This window comes from Macaca fascicularis, chromosome 2 (assembly GCF_037993035.2).
Source record: "Macaca fascicularis isolate 582-1 chromosome 2, T2T-MFA8v1.1".
Classification (NCBI taxonomy): domain Eukaryota; kingdom Metazoa; phylum Chordata; class Mammalia; order Primates; family Cercopithecidae; genus Macaca; species Macaca fascicularis.
Window position 1 is genome coordinate 132943474 of NC_088376.1, and position 19059 is coordinate 132962532.

Below are 19059 nucleotides of genomic sequence, written 5' to 3' on the forward strand. Positions count from 1 at the left end.
TTCCTTTGGTTCTCTAGATTGGTCAATATTAATCCAGGACAGGTAGCACTAACCATGATTGTAATTGTAAGAGGATTTTTAAAAATTGAGCATTTGTTATGCATCAGAGACAATGCTGAACATATTACTTGTTATCTCTTTCGGTTCTAACAGTAACCTATGGGTAGTCACTTATTTCTTCTTTCTCAGGTGAAAGAACTGGGGCCCAGAAAGTTTAGTAAATTTGTACAGAGTCATAGAATTAGTAAGTGGTGAGATTTGAACCTGGATCAATAAACATCAGAATCCATGTTCTTGATTTCCATGCCAAACTGTGCTAGAGGCAGGAAAAGAGAGGTGGGATAGGTTAGTAAGAGAACTAGGGTAACATCTTAATCATCTGTTTACCCCAGAACCCGGCACAGTACCTGGCATGTAGAAAGTGCTCTATGACTGCTGTTGATGAATTGTCTCCTCTAATCCTATTTATTGGTCCTTAGTTTTACGAGCAATCTGCCCGCTCTTCTCCACTTTGCACATCCCCGCTTCCCATGAGCTACCATCACCTCCTACCAGGACTATTGCAGTAGCTAACTCTGCCAGTCTTCCAGTTGGCTGTCAACATAGCAGCCAGGGAGACCTTTCTAAAAACTCAAATCTGAGCTCATCACTCCCCCGCTTGCCATCTCTCAGTGGTTTCTTGTTCATCTTGAAACAGAATCAGTGACCTTTCCCTGGGCTACCAGATCCTTCATGGTCTGGCCCTGGTCACTGTGTAGGTCTCACGGGCACCATGCTTTTCCCTCATACTATGTCCTTCAGTGATAGTGAGTCTGCCTGCCAACTTTCCACCTCATAGTTTTTACATATGTTGTTACTGCTGCCTGGAAAGCTTTTCTTCTGTACTCCTCCTCTCCTCAACTCAGATCTCAGACCAGAAGTCCCTGCCTAAGGAAAGCCTTTTCTGACTCTTAAATTTTAACTTTTTCACCTCTCTGCAGCAGTTATGACATTTTTCATTATATATTTATGTGATTAGTATGTGTTTCCCACTAGACTGCAAACTCCACAAATTTACACAATGCCTGGGACACAGTCGGTGTTCCATAAATATTTATTGAACAAAAGAAAGAAAGAATGAATAAAATGAGCAGAGAATAAACAGAACCAGAAATAGTTTGGCTGAGACTCCTGGCTAGATATTTCCTAGTATTACAGGGAAGTTAAAAAAAAAAAAAAAAGATAATTTCATTATATCATGTAATTTGAGTTTGATTATGGCTAAAAGAGGTTGCATTATTTTCCAGCCATTTACTTTGGAGATAAATGTAGGCACAGAGAGGTGAAGTAACTTGCCCAGTGTATGCAGCTAGTCAGTGTCAGATGTCTTTGTTATGACCTTTGAATTGTGTGTAGGGAGAAACATACATACAATATTTTCATAACTCTGTAGGGCATCTTTGGTGCACTGCGTCCTGTAGGAGCTCCATAAATATTTGACAATATTGATGTTGTCATGGCTGCATTTTAAAGTGTTTTTTGAGAACATGTATTGCTGTTTTTTCTTCTTGTATACCAATGTGTTCAGAATTAGATTGGATGACAATCTTAAGAATCCACAGTTTATGGCCTAACAAGTTGTGTGTCCTGAAAGATGGTGGCCATAATTAGAAGCAGTTTGTGTTTTACTTCCACCAGAACCAGGCAAGGACAACCCTTCTAATATTCTTGGGGTCTGAGGGTAAGGAATGCTGTTTTGGATCTCTAGCCTGTCAGCAAGGAGGGGCATATTCAATTATCAAGCTCCAAAAATGCCTGCGCACAGATGCAAAACACCTAGAGCTGTGCGATGAGTTGATGCCTGAGATCTCCCAAACTGAGAGGGCACACAAGCAGTTCCACAGTCCTCCCTCCTAGATTCTGTGACTCCAGTAAGTGTTAACAATTCACCGGTATGTGAAATTACCTCTCCTTTTAAGTTCTCTAATAATGTGCAGTCTCTGCAAGCCTCAGCCAGTACCTGAGCTGGATAAGGCCAAATAAGCTTCCCGAGGTGCTTGCCTGGCTGCTGGGCTGCCTCCCTGGCTGTGCCTGGGTACTTGAGTAGCCCCCTTTGTGGTGTGAGGCAGCATTTTTGTCCTGCAGGTACAGTAGGTACTGGATTAAACAGGTCTGCTGTTGCAGACAGACACCAGGCACCGTTCTAGCACAGAGCTGTGTTTGGATTGGAGTTTCCAGGGCCTTATCAGGAGCCACCCCTAGTGACACAGCCAGTGCCAGAACTAACTTTGACTTTCACTCTTCGCCAAGGGCTTGCAGAACACCTTAAAGGAAAAAAGATGGAGGCGCTTAGAGTTCAGATGTTCATGCCATGCTCCTTTGAAAGCTTATATCTGTAAGTGAAGTTTTATTCTGAAAATAATCCCGGGACCACTTAAGAGGAGCAGTTTTTTTCCTTTTTAAGGGGGAGGATAGAGGATGAGAAGGTTTTATTGGGAGTTAAAAATACTGAAGCTGTTACTTCTGACTGGCTTTAATCAGCTTCAGCTGTAACCTCTGGTAGGTGGCTATGACAAAGATAACAACTAATTTGGGGGTGGGTGTGGTGGTGATAGATAGAAATGCTAACCCAATATCTTTGCCCTCTCCTTTAAAATTGAATGCTGGTCTTAAGTTAATAATGACAAAAATACCCCGACTGCTTGAAAAAGCTGAGTTAGAGCAGAGCTTGATTTATGATTGCAAGATAGACTGCAGCCCAGCTTTGTTATGAATAAAACAGGATTTTCTTCAGGAAAACAGTGTGCTTAATACAGTAGTAACATTTGTCAAAACTCTCCCATTGTAAACACTTTGAATTTTTGGTTTTTCCCCCACCGACCTTCCCCCCCCCCCCCCGCCCCCCGACTGTGGAATGGTAACAGTTGCATTAATGAACATCTTCTTTGTGTTCTTGTATATTGATTTTTTTTTCTCTTGGAGGGGGAAACAGACATCCAAATATCAGAATTGTCTGCCTGGCATATAAATGTAGAACAAGTTTAAAAAATGGCAATTTCAAAGAAATGGAGAAAAACTAAACAGAGGATAGTCCCCCCACCTCCTTTAACATTTACTTTCACTGTTAGGTGATAAGATTTGAAAACAATACTGAAAGCTGTGTCCCCAAGTGAATAGGCATTCAAGCAAATCAACTTATGCAAAAGCCACCTCTGGAGCTTAATAATTATTTACTGAACGTTCCTGGGTCATGGGAGAGGTTCTGATTAAGTCAGAAAGGCATTATGTTCAGCAGCTTGTGAAGGTGTGTTTAAAGACAGCAAGAATAATGGAAAAATACTAGATGTAACAGATCTATTTTTAGAATTTGATTCTTTTATATATATACACACACATATATATATATATAATTACCATAAGTTTAAGTGTGGGTTAAAGTTCATCATTTTCAGTGGATACATCTTTAAAAGGTCTTATAAAAGGTAGTTTTAAAAATGATTTCTAATTTCTTGAGCTCCTATTTCTGCTGTAGTTTGTTTTAATGGATACTTTAGATTTTTTTCATTCTTTATGTCATTATAACAGCTTAATTACTCATCTCTATAAAATGTTAGAGCATTTTATGAACAAAGTATATGTAATTATGTGTTTAAAATGTCACTATGCTAGAAATGTGATAAATGTTTGCCTTATAAATGAGATGCTAGCTGGGGAGATGATGTCTACTCTTTGTGATTCATTCTCTACAAGAATATACTCTATAACTTACTAATTTTTTTAATATTAATAATGAATGGCATGAACAAATGAAACTTGCTATTCTGATGCAGCGTAAGAACAGTAGTAATGTCAAACCTGAATTTACAGCCAAATTAATTCTTAATTTTGAATTTCATTTTTTTAGTTAACTAATGTGTTTGTCATAAGAGCATGCTTCCCTTATACACTCTCAGAATGAAATTCTTCACAAACATGTTTGACAAAACTTATTCACTGAGTTATTGCCCATTAACTTTTCTGTGCGTGTTCTTTTAGGAGGGCACACACTGTTAATTAATTGCTTTGTATTTTCCTCTAGGAAAGAAAAGGAACATGATAGCAGAAGGCAGCATTCTAGAATTTTGGCTCCCTGGAAAGTAACTTGTCAGCCTTGACTAATTTTTAGATATTAACATGTTCAGAGGATACCATTTCAGGAATTAAAACACAGACTTAGAAGAATTCATTGGCTGACTTTCACTCATTGTCCACATAGTTTGTGGGAACCATGCTAAGTTTTGTACTTGTATTAACACATTTACTTTCACAACTGCTCTATGAAGAAGATACTTCTTTCCACCCCCATTTTGCAGCTGAGAAAACTGAGGCTTGGATAGGTGAAAAACCATGCCCAAGTCATACAGCTAAGAAGTGACAGGACTAGGAATTTGACCCAGGGATCTTGTCTCCCGGGCTTAATGCTATTATCTGTTGTGGTCTGTGGATTTTCACTTAAGATACTAAATGAATCAATATTTCTTACTCTGCTTTTTTTATCTAGCGGGGTTCATCCATCCCCAGATTTCTGAATTACCAAACTATAACTCATTTGAGCTTTTGAGGGGCCATGATTGGTCCTGATGCCATGGTTTTTGTCTATCAGGTGTATTTCCCTGAGTTCAATTCACTATTGATTATAAGACAGCTATTGGCTGGGCATGGTGGCTCACGCCTGTAATCCCAGCACTTTGGGAGGCCAAGGCAGGTGGATCACGAGGTCAGGAGTTCGAGATCAGCCTTGCCAACATGGTGAAATCCCGTCTCTACTAGAAATACAAAAATTAGCTGGGCATGGTGGCGCGTGCCTATAATCCCAGCTACTTAGGGGGCTGAGAAAGGAGAATTGCTTGAACCTGGGAGGTGGAGGCTGCAGTAAGCTGAGATCACACCACTGTACTCCAGCCTGGGCAACAGAGGCAAGACTCCATCTCAAAATAAAGAAAAAAAGAAAAAGAAAAAAAAGACAGCTATTTGGGGGAGAAAGAAACTCTACTAAAATATATTCATTGATTATATGATCTCTTCTGACTTGGGAAATCTTAACATGTGGAGGGAAAGTTCCTCTTAGAATTAAAGAACTGCTGTAGATCCCTAGAGTCCAGAGTTCTCCATCCCTGTATGATTCAAGCAAATGGTCTGAATAAGGGTGCACCAACTCTAAGGTTCTAGTATTATTTGATTCTATGAGGTAGAGTATTTGTTAGAAGACAGACACCAACTTTACCCACTGAACAAATATTTATTTTGTTCTACTATGTGCTGGGGAAACAATATGTGAATAAAATATGTAATAAAATAAAACATGTAATCTCTGCCCTTCTGGAGCAGATTGGACCAGGTTATGAAGGACCAGGCACATACCAGTTTCATACCTGAATCTGGCCCTCATTCTCATGGCTCAGGATGGCTTCTGAAGCTCCAGCCAGTGCAGCCAGATTACAGGAGACATGGCGGCAGAGGGTTTAGAGAAGGAGATCATTTGAAGGAGATTTTCTGCAGCTGATTCTGATACTCAGCCATGTTTGGAAATGAATACTAAAACTTTCAAGATTACCTGTTTGTTAAGTAGGTGAGCTGGGACATGAGCCCACATACATCTCTCATTCTTAGGCCAGAACACTTTCCTCCATGTCTGACAAGATTCACATTCTGTTCCTCACCCAGTCAGCCTGGCCAGAGGTCCGGAAAGCCCTTCTGATACCGAATTCAGTGTTTTGGATGGAATCAAATGGGAAGGACTACTCACTCCTGCCAAATGGGCTATGAAACCACCCCAAAACATCTCTCCATAAAATGCCCATGGCTTTTTGTGGGTACAGCACAACTGCTTTGTCATAAACAAAAGGAACCGATAGGCTGAATCTATAGGAACTGCCTCCCCCTCAGGAGGTACTATGAAGTGGGTCGTATGAAGCCCCTCCCCCTCGTATGACCGCTTCACAGCACCTCCCACCCCGTGTCCTTCTCCAGCTGAGGATCCCACAGTCTCCTAAGATGTAAAATTTAGGTTATATGGAAATGGACTCTTACGTAGAACTCCAGAAAACAGTTTCCGTGGTGTTCTTGGGGTTGTCTTAGAAGACTCCTGAAGATCTTTGTTCTTTCCTATTTTTCTTCACCTAGAACCAGCATGGAGATGTATATGTTTGATCTTTAATTTATGTTATGCTGTAGTACAGTTGCCATGGTCAGTTGTATTTGAATTAATAAAAAAAAAAAAAAGGCAAAAAAAGAAAAAAAGCCAGTCTGTTTCACCACAAAAAGAAATTCTTAAAAATGTTTTGAAAGTGCCACCAACTGCACAAATCAGAGTTGGTAAATGGATATATATGCACACACCCCTATGTGTGTATATATGTATATATATGTGTGTATATGTTTGTGTGTATTTATGTGTGTATATATGTGTGTATATGTGTGTGTGTGTGTGTGTGTGTGTGTGTATATATATATATATATATTTTTTTTTTTTTTTTGAGATGGAATCTCACTCTGTCACCAGGCTGGAGTGCAGTGGCACGATATCAGCTCACTGCAACCTCCGCCTCCTGGGTTCAACTGATTCTCCTGCCTCAGCCTCCCAAGTAGCTAGGACTACAGGCATGCATCACCACGGCCAGCTAAATTTTGTATTTTTAGTAGAGACGGGGTTTCACCATGTTGGCCAGGATGGTCTCAATCTCTTGATCTCATGATCCCCCCGCCTGGAAATATATATATATATATATATATATATAAAATGGCAGTCTGGGTGTCTAACATTTCAGAGTAACTGGCACTTCTGATTTCTACTTAAATCTAATTGGCGAAACTTAGCATGTAGCCTGTCTAGCTCTGGAAAGCTGGGAAATGCTATGAGTGGGAGTGTGCCTAGCCAAAACAAACAGAAAATAGGAAAATAGATGGGTGCTAGGTTTTATGAATTGTAGGTCTTAGGCTGAAACTTTGACTTTTTCCCCAGTATTACTGATATTTTTTTAAATGTTACAAAACCAACTGTAGTATCCCAGGGTACATCAAACTGGCTTAAGAAAAAAATGAAGTTTGGCCCTTGTGAAGTCGTTGTCCAGGGTTAGTCCAGGGCTATCATGACTTCAGGGATGGTTTGATACAGATGCTCAATGTCATATAAACACTGGCTCCCTCTTTCTTTGTTCTTCCTTCTCCTTAATCCTCTGTTCTTTCTTTACTGTTTTCTCCAGTTTGGCTTTCTTCTCAGATAGATCCAGGAAGTTCCAGATTTATATCCTACCAGCTTTTCAAACCTTAGTTTAAAGAGAGTCATTTTAACCTAATGATTTCAGTTAAAGGCATAGGGATGACTCTTACTTGATTGTCTTGGAGTACAAGCACATTCCTGGGTTAGTCTTTGTGACCAGTAGGATGGATTTCCTGATTGACCAGGGTTGTACTTCCATGTCTGGAGGTAGTGGCAACACCATAACCTCATGAACTGAAAGTGAAGGAGGCTGGTTCTTCAAGGTTAAATCAGGTACCTTACCAAACAAGTGGGACAGGATGCTGGGCAGCCATAAATGCCATGTGGCCACCATAAATCATTACTGCTATGTGTAAGGTTGCCTCTTAAACCATGACAGGTGCACCCATTCACTGCTCCTTAGATTACAGTTTGTACTTTTGTCTTGATTTCAGCACAATGTTGGAAACTTTGCATCTTGGTGGACGTGTGCTAGACATGCAGTGATTGTTAAGTGATGGTGGTCTAAGGCTTTTGAATTTTCTCTGATCTGTTATAATGTCTAGAAAAACAGCCAGAGCATGCCCTGTGATTGGGACAATTATTTGAGTACAAATATAAGAGCTTTCTACCTTTAAAAAGTTCCTTCCAGTTCCTTTCACATTCATGAATGAATTCTGTCATTAGTTTGTCATTGTGTTGGATTTTTAAAAATTGGTTTTTCTTTTAAAATACTCTCAGTGGAGCACCTTGCCATGCCATATTAATTACTTTAAGGGATGAATTTTTCAAAGCCCTTTAAAACATGGCAGTTAGATGTGAATGGGATTCCATAGTTGGACAGAGTAAGCAAGAATTCTAGAGTACAGTCTAGTGAAAGGAAGCTTGATATGAAAAACAGAAAACTTGAGTGTGGGGCACTTCAACTTTATCTGCTTTATAACCTTTCAGTGGTCTGGCTCTCAGAGGCGATTTCCTTGAAAGGAATTGAGTGTTAAGAGTGTGCCAACCCATAGTGGCATCTGTGGAAAATGGAGATCAGTTGTGGTCATAAAATGAGGAAATGGCAAAATTCATATCTTTAGTTTAAAATATCTTTTAGTAAGAACTTGATATTCCTCTTAGTTGGAGTATACAGAAGTGGGAAACACTTTGGTAAAAAAAAAAAAAAATTTAAAAATATCTGCTGATGAAAATTGCCTGGAAGAGCATTGTTCATATATTACAAAGGTCTCTAAACATTTTTGATCCTTCTTCCTAGTTAATTTCTTTCAAGAAAACCTTCTCAACACATTTTAATTTGATTTATGAATTATGTACATGTGCCACTATACTAATATATTATATAACATGTACAAAAATAAAAAATAAAGATGATAATATAAAATATATATGAAGAGATGTTTTAGTTTTTTTCTTCCTGCAAGCAGGTTGTCATTTTTGGTATGGATTTTTGGAGAATACTTATATATTTGGAACCTTATTAAGGTTCTCCTTGATTTTTATCTAATCAGTCATTGAGATTAGTCTTTCCTGGTACCTATCGAAGGTCCAGCTTAAAAAAATATGGAGAATCCTGAATGGATATGAAACATCTCCCATTTTTATCAGCGAATTGAGGTCTCAGTGTTAGAAAGAAAAGACTTCCGAATTTAACTTATATATGATTGGTGGTTCTTAGTTTTTAGAATGCTTTTCTCCCTGTGTACCATGAAATGTGCAAAGCTCTGGAGATAGGAGCATTGTCCAGTTAGGACACCATGATATCCTACATGTCTAGCAGCACCTGGTGTTTAGAAAGCATTAGCATGGGGCATGCAGGCTGTGTTTTGTAACCCTTTGTATTTTAGCTATGCTAGAGACCTGGAGTATTTATTATCTGAGCTGCTCTTGTTACCCCCGAAAAGGTGGAATCTTGGCAGATCTTGATTTCTTTTTCTTGATGACTAAAACCCAAGTTAGGTGTTGACAGAAGTCCAGAAGATCTCAGTGTGAAGCCGAACTATGATATCTGGTACTTTCGCATTTACATGGGTTACACTCCCAGCTATTTTAAGTACAAGGGATGATATAGTTTCTTATTAGTATTTTCTTCCACCATACATGGTGAAAAAGTCATCCTGAATCACTTTGGAAGGAATGGAAAGTTTGAGATAACAGAAGTGCCAGGCACTCTGAAATGTTAGACACGCAGACTACCATTTACAAAAAATATAGCCATTTACCAACTCTGATTTGTGCAGTTGGTGGCACTTTCAGTCGATTGTTAAGAATTTCTTTTTGCTGGTGGAACAGACTGGATGGGGGCAGTTCTTGTAGATTCAACCTATCAGTTCCTTTCATTTATGATGAAGTGGTTGTGCCGTACCCATAAAGGGCCGTTGGAAGTTTCTGGATAGATGTTTTTGTTTGGTCTCATAGCCTATTTGGCGGGAGTGAGTAGTCTTTCTCCTTCTATCCCATCCAACATGTTGCATTCAGTATCAGGACTCTTCAGACTTCTGGGAAGGCTGATTGGAGGTGAGAAATGGAATGCAAATTTTCTCAGACAAGGAAGAAAGTATTCTGGTCTAAGAATTAGAGATTCGGGTTCATGTCCCAGCTCTCCTACTATGCAGACAAGTGATCCTGGGTATTTTACAATTAGTTTCCAAACACTGGAATCAGTCAAGTGTCAGAATTTGGCTGCAGAATTTTTGTAGACTTATTGATTCCTGGGACTTACCTAAACAAATCAGAATTTCCAGGAATGAGGCTGGGCATTTTTATTTGAGACAAAGTTCTCAGCTAATTTTGTTTTTTTCAGCTAACCTTTTGCATTTTGAAACTCCTGTAGCTTAACCCATCCATGACCTAGGTTTCTCCTTTGCACAGGAGGTTAATACTGTTGAACCTTCCTGTGTCTCCACTGTGTATGTGAGTATCAACCACTGTACTTCCTGGACATAAATAAATTGCAAACGAATACTAGGGTTTGAGCTCTCTCAGTGCAAATGAATACTAGGCTTTGAGCTCTATCAACCAAATGACTATAATGAAGATTATTTTTTACTGAAGAAAAATGCTACAATTCCTACTTTATGGCTCATGAGAGATTTGCAGAATAAATTTTCTCTCTCCATCCCTCAAAAGTTTTTTGAGTTCTCTCATTTAAATGGATATTGCCTAAACTTTACAAGACATATCTTCTGTGGTCCAAACTTGCACATAGGCATATAAAAAGTAGATTCCTTGTATCCAAAAGAAGAAGCATGTTCATGGTTTAATACTATTATTTTTACCACTGATTTTTGAACCGTGTTCCAATTTATTGGACCATCTTTCAGTCATTGTGCTAAGCTTTTTATATCTATTAAAAATTTTAATCCTCACCACAGTGTTGAGAGGCAGATGTATTGCGAAGTGCAGAGATAGACTAACAGTCAAAGGTTACTGCACAGCAGAGCTGGACTCTGCCTGAGGAGTGGAAGAAAGGAAATGCAACGAAAAGTATAACATTCCTTTAGCGTCTCTAGGTTTCTACTGATGACAAGAGAACTGCCTTAGAGGACTGTGATATTGAGACCAAAGACCAGTCCCTATGAGACAGTAAAAGAACATTGGCATCACTGTCAAAGGTGAGGGGTGGGTAGACAGATGTTTGGATGCTGGAGCGTTGAATTTAATGGAATTTCTGATATTGTTAGGTGGCTGATGAAGATAGTAGAATAAACTATTGGGATTTAGGAATATGTCAGATAGTTCAAGGCCCATGTCCAAAATACCTATACCATCATAGAGAAGAGGGAGACTCTGAAGGTTAAGAATGTAAATTCTGCCATACAGGTAGGAACTCAGGTCACATTTAGTGGCCATCTATTGTCTGTATACCTCCAGCCACTGTGCTGAGCACTTTAATTTAGTGAACATTAACTGACCCAATCCCTGCAGCACGTTAAAATGCTGGGTTTTGGAAAAGCCCAGAGAGGTCAAGTGGCTCATTAAAGGTCGTGCAGCTCAGCAGTGACTGAGCTAGCACTTGAGTCCAGTCGGTGGCCCTCCTCCTTGAGCCATTGCTGACAAATTCCCGGTTCTCAGCAGACTTGTGTGCCTGGCTTCAGCGATGCCGGTACACGCCAGTTAAGGCATTTGTCTCTCTGCCCATCGGCTTTCAAAGGGTGCTTTCTGATGGTGAGATGCCCACCTTCCCATGTGGAACTCGATCACAGTTCTGTAATCTAGGTAATTGACTTAATTTTAAGGCATCTCAGAAGAGTTATGTGACTGTGGCTTTAAACTCTATGAGATTAGAAACCAGGTATTCCCAGCACCTGGCAATAACTATTTGTTGAATAAATGACCTTTACATAATATGATTAAAAGGAATCAGACTCATGGAATTAGGATTATCTAGCAAAGACTCAGCTTCATGGCCTGGGATGAGTTCAGTTAGCTTTTTGAAATACATTTGGACATCTCTTCTTGTGTATCATTAGTAGCTTCAGCATCATGTCCTCGTTTTAAAAAATAAGCATTGTGGCCATTCGTAATGTTCTCACATAAACCTCGATTTGGAGCTTAAGACATTATGCTCATTTGTCCTGCTAACATTGTGACATGCAGATATCCTCATTTTTGTCTAGAAGGTGATAATTGCAGATTCAGTTACTTCTAAGAGAAAGGGATGTTTAGAAGATTGAGAGCAAAGCTGAGAATCTGGGAGTCATCTTTAACAATGTGGAAATATCCCGCAGGGAGTGTGTGCCATGAGGCAACTCTAATGCTTCCTTTGCACTTTTGATTTTTTGGGGGGAAGATTTATTAAAACACTGTCAATTAACTGAGCTGTACTATATTTATATAAATATAAAAATATATTTTCTATATTTTTTAGCGGGGTTTCTTTTTACTTATGCTGGTCTACTTCATAACATACGTATTTTTTTCAGACAGGATATTTCAGAAAATGCTTTAAATGATATTGTTGTCGACTTTCACGTATGAGGACTTACTGCGGTTGGTAACTAGAAATTTTAATTTAAGATGTCTTAAGAATGCTTTACTGTTAATTGAAAGGATTTCTTCCCTCCGTATCACAGCCAATGACTCGTCTTGAGCAGCTAATTAGTGCGATTATTCCACAGCTGCATTTGCTACAGCACAAAGGTTTGCTCCTGTTTTTATCAAAAGGATCAGTCTCTCTGGGAATGTTTTAACCTGACAGGCTTTGAATAGTAAGGCCGCTTATTTATTTATTTATTTATTTTAAAATAACTGTTCCCCCCCCGCTTCCCTCCACCACCCGCCATGCCCCTCATCACAGCTCTCCTTCTTTTCTTGGCTCAGGAAGGTGCATTTGAGCTTTGAACACATACTCTAAAGTGAGAAAATACATTTTTAAAATGCTCTTTTAGTAGAGCTGTATCAAGTGAATAGATTATTTTAAGTGAGTGAGAATAACGGCCAGGTGCCCTTAATATGTGGATGAGTGCATGATATTAAATAATAAGCAAGGTATTAACATTGTTCAATTTGTATGTGTCTGTAGAAAATGTAGGAAAACATGAAGGAAAGAGGGTTTGTATTTTCTGGAATGCTGAGCACTTCCAAGTTTGCCAATATACTGGATACAGTCACCACTTTCCCATCGTATTGTCAAAATGTTGTCTATGTTGGATTCTGTCTCCTTTCTTCTAGCCAAATGGTGATTTCGATCACTCAAGTCCTTTCTTCATGTTCTTAAATTAGTGTCTAGAGGCATATATTCTGCCACTGAAAAAATACTATGACTTCTTTATAGTTGAGGGGAGTAAAATGATAGAAAGATAAATTTACCTGTAATTCTATTCTCACCCTGGCAACTATGATTATCTTTGTACATTCCCTACTAATCATTTTGCATTCTTGTGTACATGCATATACCATACTTATTTTAAATTAGAATGTAAATATACTTTTGAATCCTACTTTTCAATTCCCTCTTGTTACCTACATGTCCCACTTTGTTCTGTAGTTGCACAATTTAAAAAAATAGGTAGTATTTTATTAACTTCATGTATGATAATGTATTTAACCATTCTCATATTGTGGGACAAATTTTTGATTATTCATATATTTTGCAGTTTGTAAACAGTCTTGTAATATCAGTTTTTGCACATTTAAGCTATTTACTTAGGAAAATTGTCCATCACATTTCTGAATCAAATTGCATGAACAATTTTTAGCTTTTTGGTAACGTTGTTAAGCTGTTTTAATATATACCAGCAATGGTGTAGAGTAACATTATTCTTATGCTTTTTCTTGTCATGGACAGTTTTTTAAAAAAATTTAAAAAAATAAAACAAAATAAGAACCTTGGATCTTACCTTAAATGCTATTTTGTATCTGGCTTTTCTAAGTTCATTATATTGTGTAGTTTTATTCAAATCAGTAAATATATTTTTACACTAGTTTTAATGGTTGCATCATGTTACGTTATGATTCTCTGACAATATACTGAACCAATTTCCTGTTGTGAAAATAAGCGAACTGTTAAATTGTTATTGTGTAGTTTTTCTGGGATAGCGTGAGGGTAAAACCAACACTTCTTCATCCCCTAGCATGTTTTGTTACCTTCAGAGCCTGAAGGTTCCTGCCTTTAAGGAGTTCATTAGGATGGTCAATGATATTTAAGGCTTTATTTTGCCTTTTATTAGAAGGTAAAAGATAATACTGGAGTTTATGCTCAAAGAAGGAAGTTCAAAGTACAGATACTTACGTTGAAGCATGACTTTCTCAAGAGTGAATATTTTCTCAAATGTTCCTTTTCTTCTGTCCCAGGTGCCAAGGTTTTGAACTGTTGACCTAAACACAGACGTTAATATATACATGTGTGTGTGTATATATATGTATGTATGTATATGTTAATATGTGTGTGTGTGTGTGTATATATATATGCATAGAGAGAGAGAGAGAGATAAACAGTGAAACATTTTCTAGCTCTAATAATGGTGACAGCAAACATTTGTTGAGCCAGTACTACATGGTACTCATTGTACTAGGGGATTTATGTGCCTTGTTTTATTTAATCCCCCAAAATCCCTAGGAAGTAGGGCTTTAAAATATACACAATACAATAGAAATTTTAAAAGAACACCTCCCACCTTTATAAATGGTAAGTGGGTAAAAAAACTCCTGTTTTCCTTCTTTTCCAGATACTAAGGCAGAGAGAGGTTTAATAACTTGATGTCACAAAACTGGCAAGATAAGTTATCAAAAACCATATTTAGGAAAATTAGGAAGTCTTTTCTTTTTGATTTGTGAGTAGGGTTTCAGAATTTTAAACCATTTTGGGTAGAGTGTGTGCCAAAACCATTAGAAGTAGTCCTCATGGGGAACACACAGAGAACGCATAGTACCGTAGTAGAGGGCATGCCAAGGTGAATCAGAAGAAAAGACGGCACAAAGCAAACCAGACAGAGAAGTATTGGCTTGTCAGACCAGCTCGTCTTCTGCCCCTTTGCCGAAAGACTGAGGTCGAGTTCAGTGTTAACTTTCTGGCCCAAACGCTTCCTTCATTAATTATTTTTACTTATCGTATCTTAGAAAAGTTTCCTCTTAGCAAAACTCACCTTTTCTTTAATCAATTTTTGTTAGTAAACATTTTAGGCATCTTCAAAGAACTTAGATAACATGTAGGAGTAGTTATTTGGTTAGATTCAGTTGTACAAAAAAGCAAATCAAGCAATTTATTTTTAAATGTGAAAATTTGGGTGCCATTAAGATGCTTTGCTTCTTGGCAGTGCATATGGTGGCGCTATATTTGGTGGTGATGAGTAGTGTGCAGCATAAAATTAAAAAAAAAAAAAAAAAAAGATAAGCCGCCTGATAAAAATGCCTAGATGCAATCAAGCTGACTTATTTTAATTCAACTACTAATGACTTAAATCCTGTCACCTCTTGATTTTCAATTATGTGGAGTACCATTCTGTGACTTGATTATATTTGCACAGACTCATTTTATAGTTTGATGCAATTTAGGATACCCCAAAGTGCAAACGAAGGGTCTCATTAGGAAACTAAATGTTGTATGCCTTTTGGTTTTCCCACAGCAGTTCCGCGGAGCATCCTGGGGCCTCCAAGCCTCCGATAAGCTCCTCCAGTATGACATCACGCATCTTGCTACGCCAGCAACTCATGCGTGAGCAGATGCAGGAGCAGGAGCGCAGGGAGCAGCAGCAGAAGCTGCAGGCGGCCCAATTCATGCAACAGAGAGTGCCCGTGAGTCAGACACCAGCCATAAACGTCAGTGTGCCCACCACCCTTCCCTCTGCCACCCAGGTGCCGATGGAAGTCCTTAAGGTACGTTGAGTGTCGCGCTCGTTCGTTGGACCAAACTCTTCCATTTTCCATTTGCTAGGTATTTTGTTTATCTGAATGTGTATTTCGTTAGACTGACCCATCAGAATTACACTTGAAAACTCCAACTCCCTTAATTCCTACGTGGCTTTATATTTTAAAAGAAGGTTGCAAACGCATTGTAACTGTAATGGTACAATTCAATATTTGGTGGGAGTCAATGTTCCATGAGAAATTGCAAGTGGGCATACCTGTTTGTCGTAATGACATCTTTCTTTGAGAAAGTTTCAAAACAAGAGTTATCTGAGATGGGCCTCTTCTAATAACTTGTGTATCTTAAATATTTTTTTCTTAAATACCTTCCATAGCCACTCTTTAATTTTCTTTTTATTTAGTATGTAATATTGGTTATAGAATTTAACTCTTTTAGAAAGCTCTTCACATACAAGATTGAAGAAGAGCTTTCTGCGCTTTAATAACCAGACTGCATAATCCTTTTACTGCAGTGAGTTGCCTGCTTTGGGTCTCTTTGATTTCTTGCTAGAGTAGAAACTGCAGGAGCTTGTTAGCATCATTCGATTAGGGACATATAGCTTCCTAATTACTAAGGAAAATTGTAACAAGTCTAAGAATAGAATTCCATCTCACACATGTGTCTTCCACATCACATAGGGAGATACTCCTTGTTTAAGAATGAACATTTCAGTTCTTAAATATGACTGATTCAAGGAAAGTTAAAAGGAAAGTAGGGGAACTTCCTTATTTTTAATTTATTTTTTTATTTTATTACCTGCTCACCTAATTCTGGAAAGTCTCAAGTGTTACTGTTCATTAAACAATGTGAACTTTACAGACCGGTGATTCGTTATTGGTTTTTGGATTCATTCATGTGCACAGAAAAAACATCTCCCATTATTTAAAGTTTACTATTAAAGTAAATAGAGAGATGATGTGTTATAATTAGGAATCAATCTGTGAACCTTACCAGGAAGTAGGAAAGAGATTCTTTAAAAAACAAATCAAGAGTCAATTATTTTTTATTTGCAAAGACTTAAACTGTAGTGATGAAATAATGGAACTCAGATGAAGAAACCAACTGAAATTGGGTTAGGGAAAAAAGATCCAAATAGTTTAACATAAAGTTTTACTCCAATGTGATTGTTTGAAATTCTGGATATTGCCACAGTTAATGGATTTTTTACTCTTTTTTTTTTTTTTTTTTTTTTTTTACCCCTCAATTAACTCAAGGTTTTCTCTCTGGAATAGATGATGCATTGAATCTTTCTGTTCTGCTTGGGTGAAAATTGATGTGATCACTATTTAAGCTTTTATAGATTTAAGAATTATTTAAGATTTAAGTTGTTATCTCATGCCTGCAGGGGTGACATTTATTGTGTATACCTTAGGTTATTTAAAATTGTATGAATTAAATAGTAACAAGATATGGAGAAATATGTCTATTTTATTCATCATAATAGTTTACCTTTTTAATCTGAAGGGCAAATTTTAGAAGAGTTGACATGGATTTGGGCTAGTAGTGGTTTACATCCAACTGAAGGTAATGTTTGATACTATGTCAAAAAGTATTTATTAAAATCAGTATTCCTATTAAGGCAGCTACAACTGATAGAGAGGAAATTACCCAAATGAAAATGTGTTGAAACATCATTTCCAGATTATCTTAAAAATGAGCATAGTTTCTAAATATTTTTGTCATTGTAAATATGTTATTTTTGAAAATGATTAGAATTAAAACCTACATTAAGTTGTTTGAATAACATACCAATATTTTTATATGTTGCTGTGTCCTGGTGACACTGGATTGATACAGCCCCTAACTTATGTACGCCAGAAAAATGTCCAAAGTTAAAGCACAAATAAATTGTTACAACTGGATGACATACTCTAACTAAAAATAAGAATTAGGTAAATTTCTCTTTTATAGTGAATATAGTTCATGTCTATTTAACTTCTGCTTATTTATACTTCAGTTATAAAAACTAGTAAACTATGTCATATAAATAAAAATAAAGAATTATTGCCATAGCTATATGATTAGGTTTGATAGCTATTTAGACAAATTTTAGTATTCTTAAATGAAGAAACAAATAAGAATACATGATTTCATTAAGACAATATTTTAAGAAAATCAACATTTTTAAAGAGAATATCATATAAGTGATTGCTTCAGATACTTAAAGACTTAGGACTTCATAAAAATAGTTGGCTTATTTTCCAAATTTTGTGTATAAAAGTATTATGAAACATTACAGAAAGGTAACTGAGAGAAAGGTGTTTTTTTCTTTTTTATAGTTTTTTAAATCATAAGCATAGTTTTATGAAGTAAGTGGTTAATAGTAAAACACTTAATATGCTTAATCTTGGACCATTTATTTCTCCATGAATATATATTTCCAAAGAATGGTATTGTCAAGTATACTAATTGAATGCATTATGATACAAATCATACTGAATAAATATTTTCTCATCATATACCCTGAGTAAATTTATTTAATTTTTAAAGATTTAAATTGCTAAAACAGAACATGCCTGCTTCTCAGTGGAGGTAGATGTATACAATTAGTCACACTTGCATGCACTAGAGAATCTGGTTAAATCTCTCCATCTCCCAAGTTGTTTGTAAGAACCTGAGAGAAAAAAGGTCATAGTTTAGTTTTCATACACACACAAAGTTAAGTTACCCGCATTCTACTATCTGGATGAATGAATGATTTCGAAAAGCTAAAGCAGTGTTTTCAGGTTAATCCCTTTCTTTGGCAGAGTTAAATTTAAAATATGAAGCTTTATAAAGCATTTTTAAAAATTATTGACATCTGGTAAACTTAGGACTAGTCAGATTTTGGGTTAGAGGTCAAAAATCTGCATCACTCATTCCTCAACGTATGGTTATTGTGCAGTGAGTAAGTTCATTAATCTCTGTAGGATTAGCCTCTGGTTTCTATATTGATTTAATAATATATGAATTTTCCTTCATATTGATTTTCATTTGGGGGACATGGAATCATGAGTCTTATTGCTGTATATTTACATAGTAAAGATATTCTCCAAGTTTTTTAAGAACAACCTTACCCAATTGGGCACTGTAATTTAAGGATGCTCTTTTACCATAAATTAACCAACACCTGGTGTGCATAATGCAGTTTTTTTTTTTTTTGTAATGGTGAACACACCCTGTAATTTGAATTGTGAATTAACAACAACAAAAAAGTCTTCAAGAACCATTAATGGAATCAGTTTCTTCCACAAGTGAGTTTTGCTGGCATGCAAGTCATACACACCTGAAGTTTGAAATTTGATGTAGCTTTTTTCAAACAAAAACAGAGTAACAGGGGACAGACCTATAGATGAGTTCAGCCTTATAACTAAAGCATCACGGTACAAACCACCAAGTTAATCATTTGCGTGGTCACCAAGCATCTGTTTTCATGGTTTTGTCTCTCTGACTTTGATGAATTATAAAAGCACTGGTCGCTCTCATCCTGGACTGAAAAGTTCATCAGGATTTC

General features: G+C 37.1%; 1 protein-coding gene across 10 annotated transcripts in view; it reads left to right on the forward strand.

The window, feature by feature from the left end:
• Nucleotides 1-19059, forward strand: part of MITF (melanocyte inducing transcription factor) — a 223718-nt gene that overhangs the window by 124158 nt on the left and 80501 nt on the right. For 4 of the 10 annotated variants that reach the window (XM_005547589.4, XM_005547591.3, XM_005547595.4 and 1 more), the window contains exon 2: nucleotides 15286-15535. In XM_005547589.4, coding sequence (XP_005547646.1) covers nucleotides 15286-15535 — 250 coding nt within the window. Of the gene's footprint in view, nucleotides 1-2251; nucleotides 2375-15285; nucleotides 15536-19059 lie in introns of those variants that run through there. The other 6 variants (XM_005547593.4, XM_005547594.4, XM_045385885.2 and 3 more) reach the window with 3 other exon arrangements.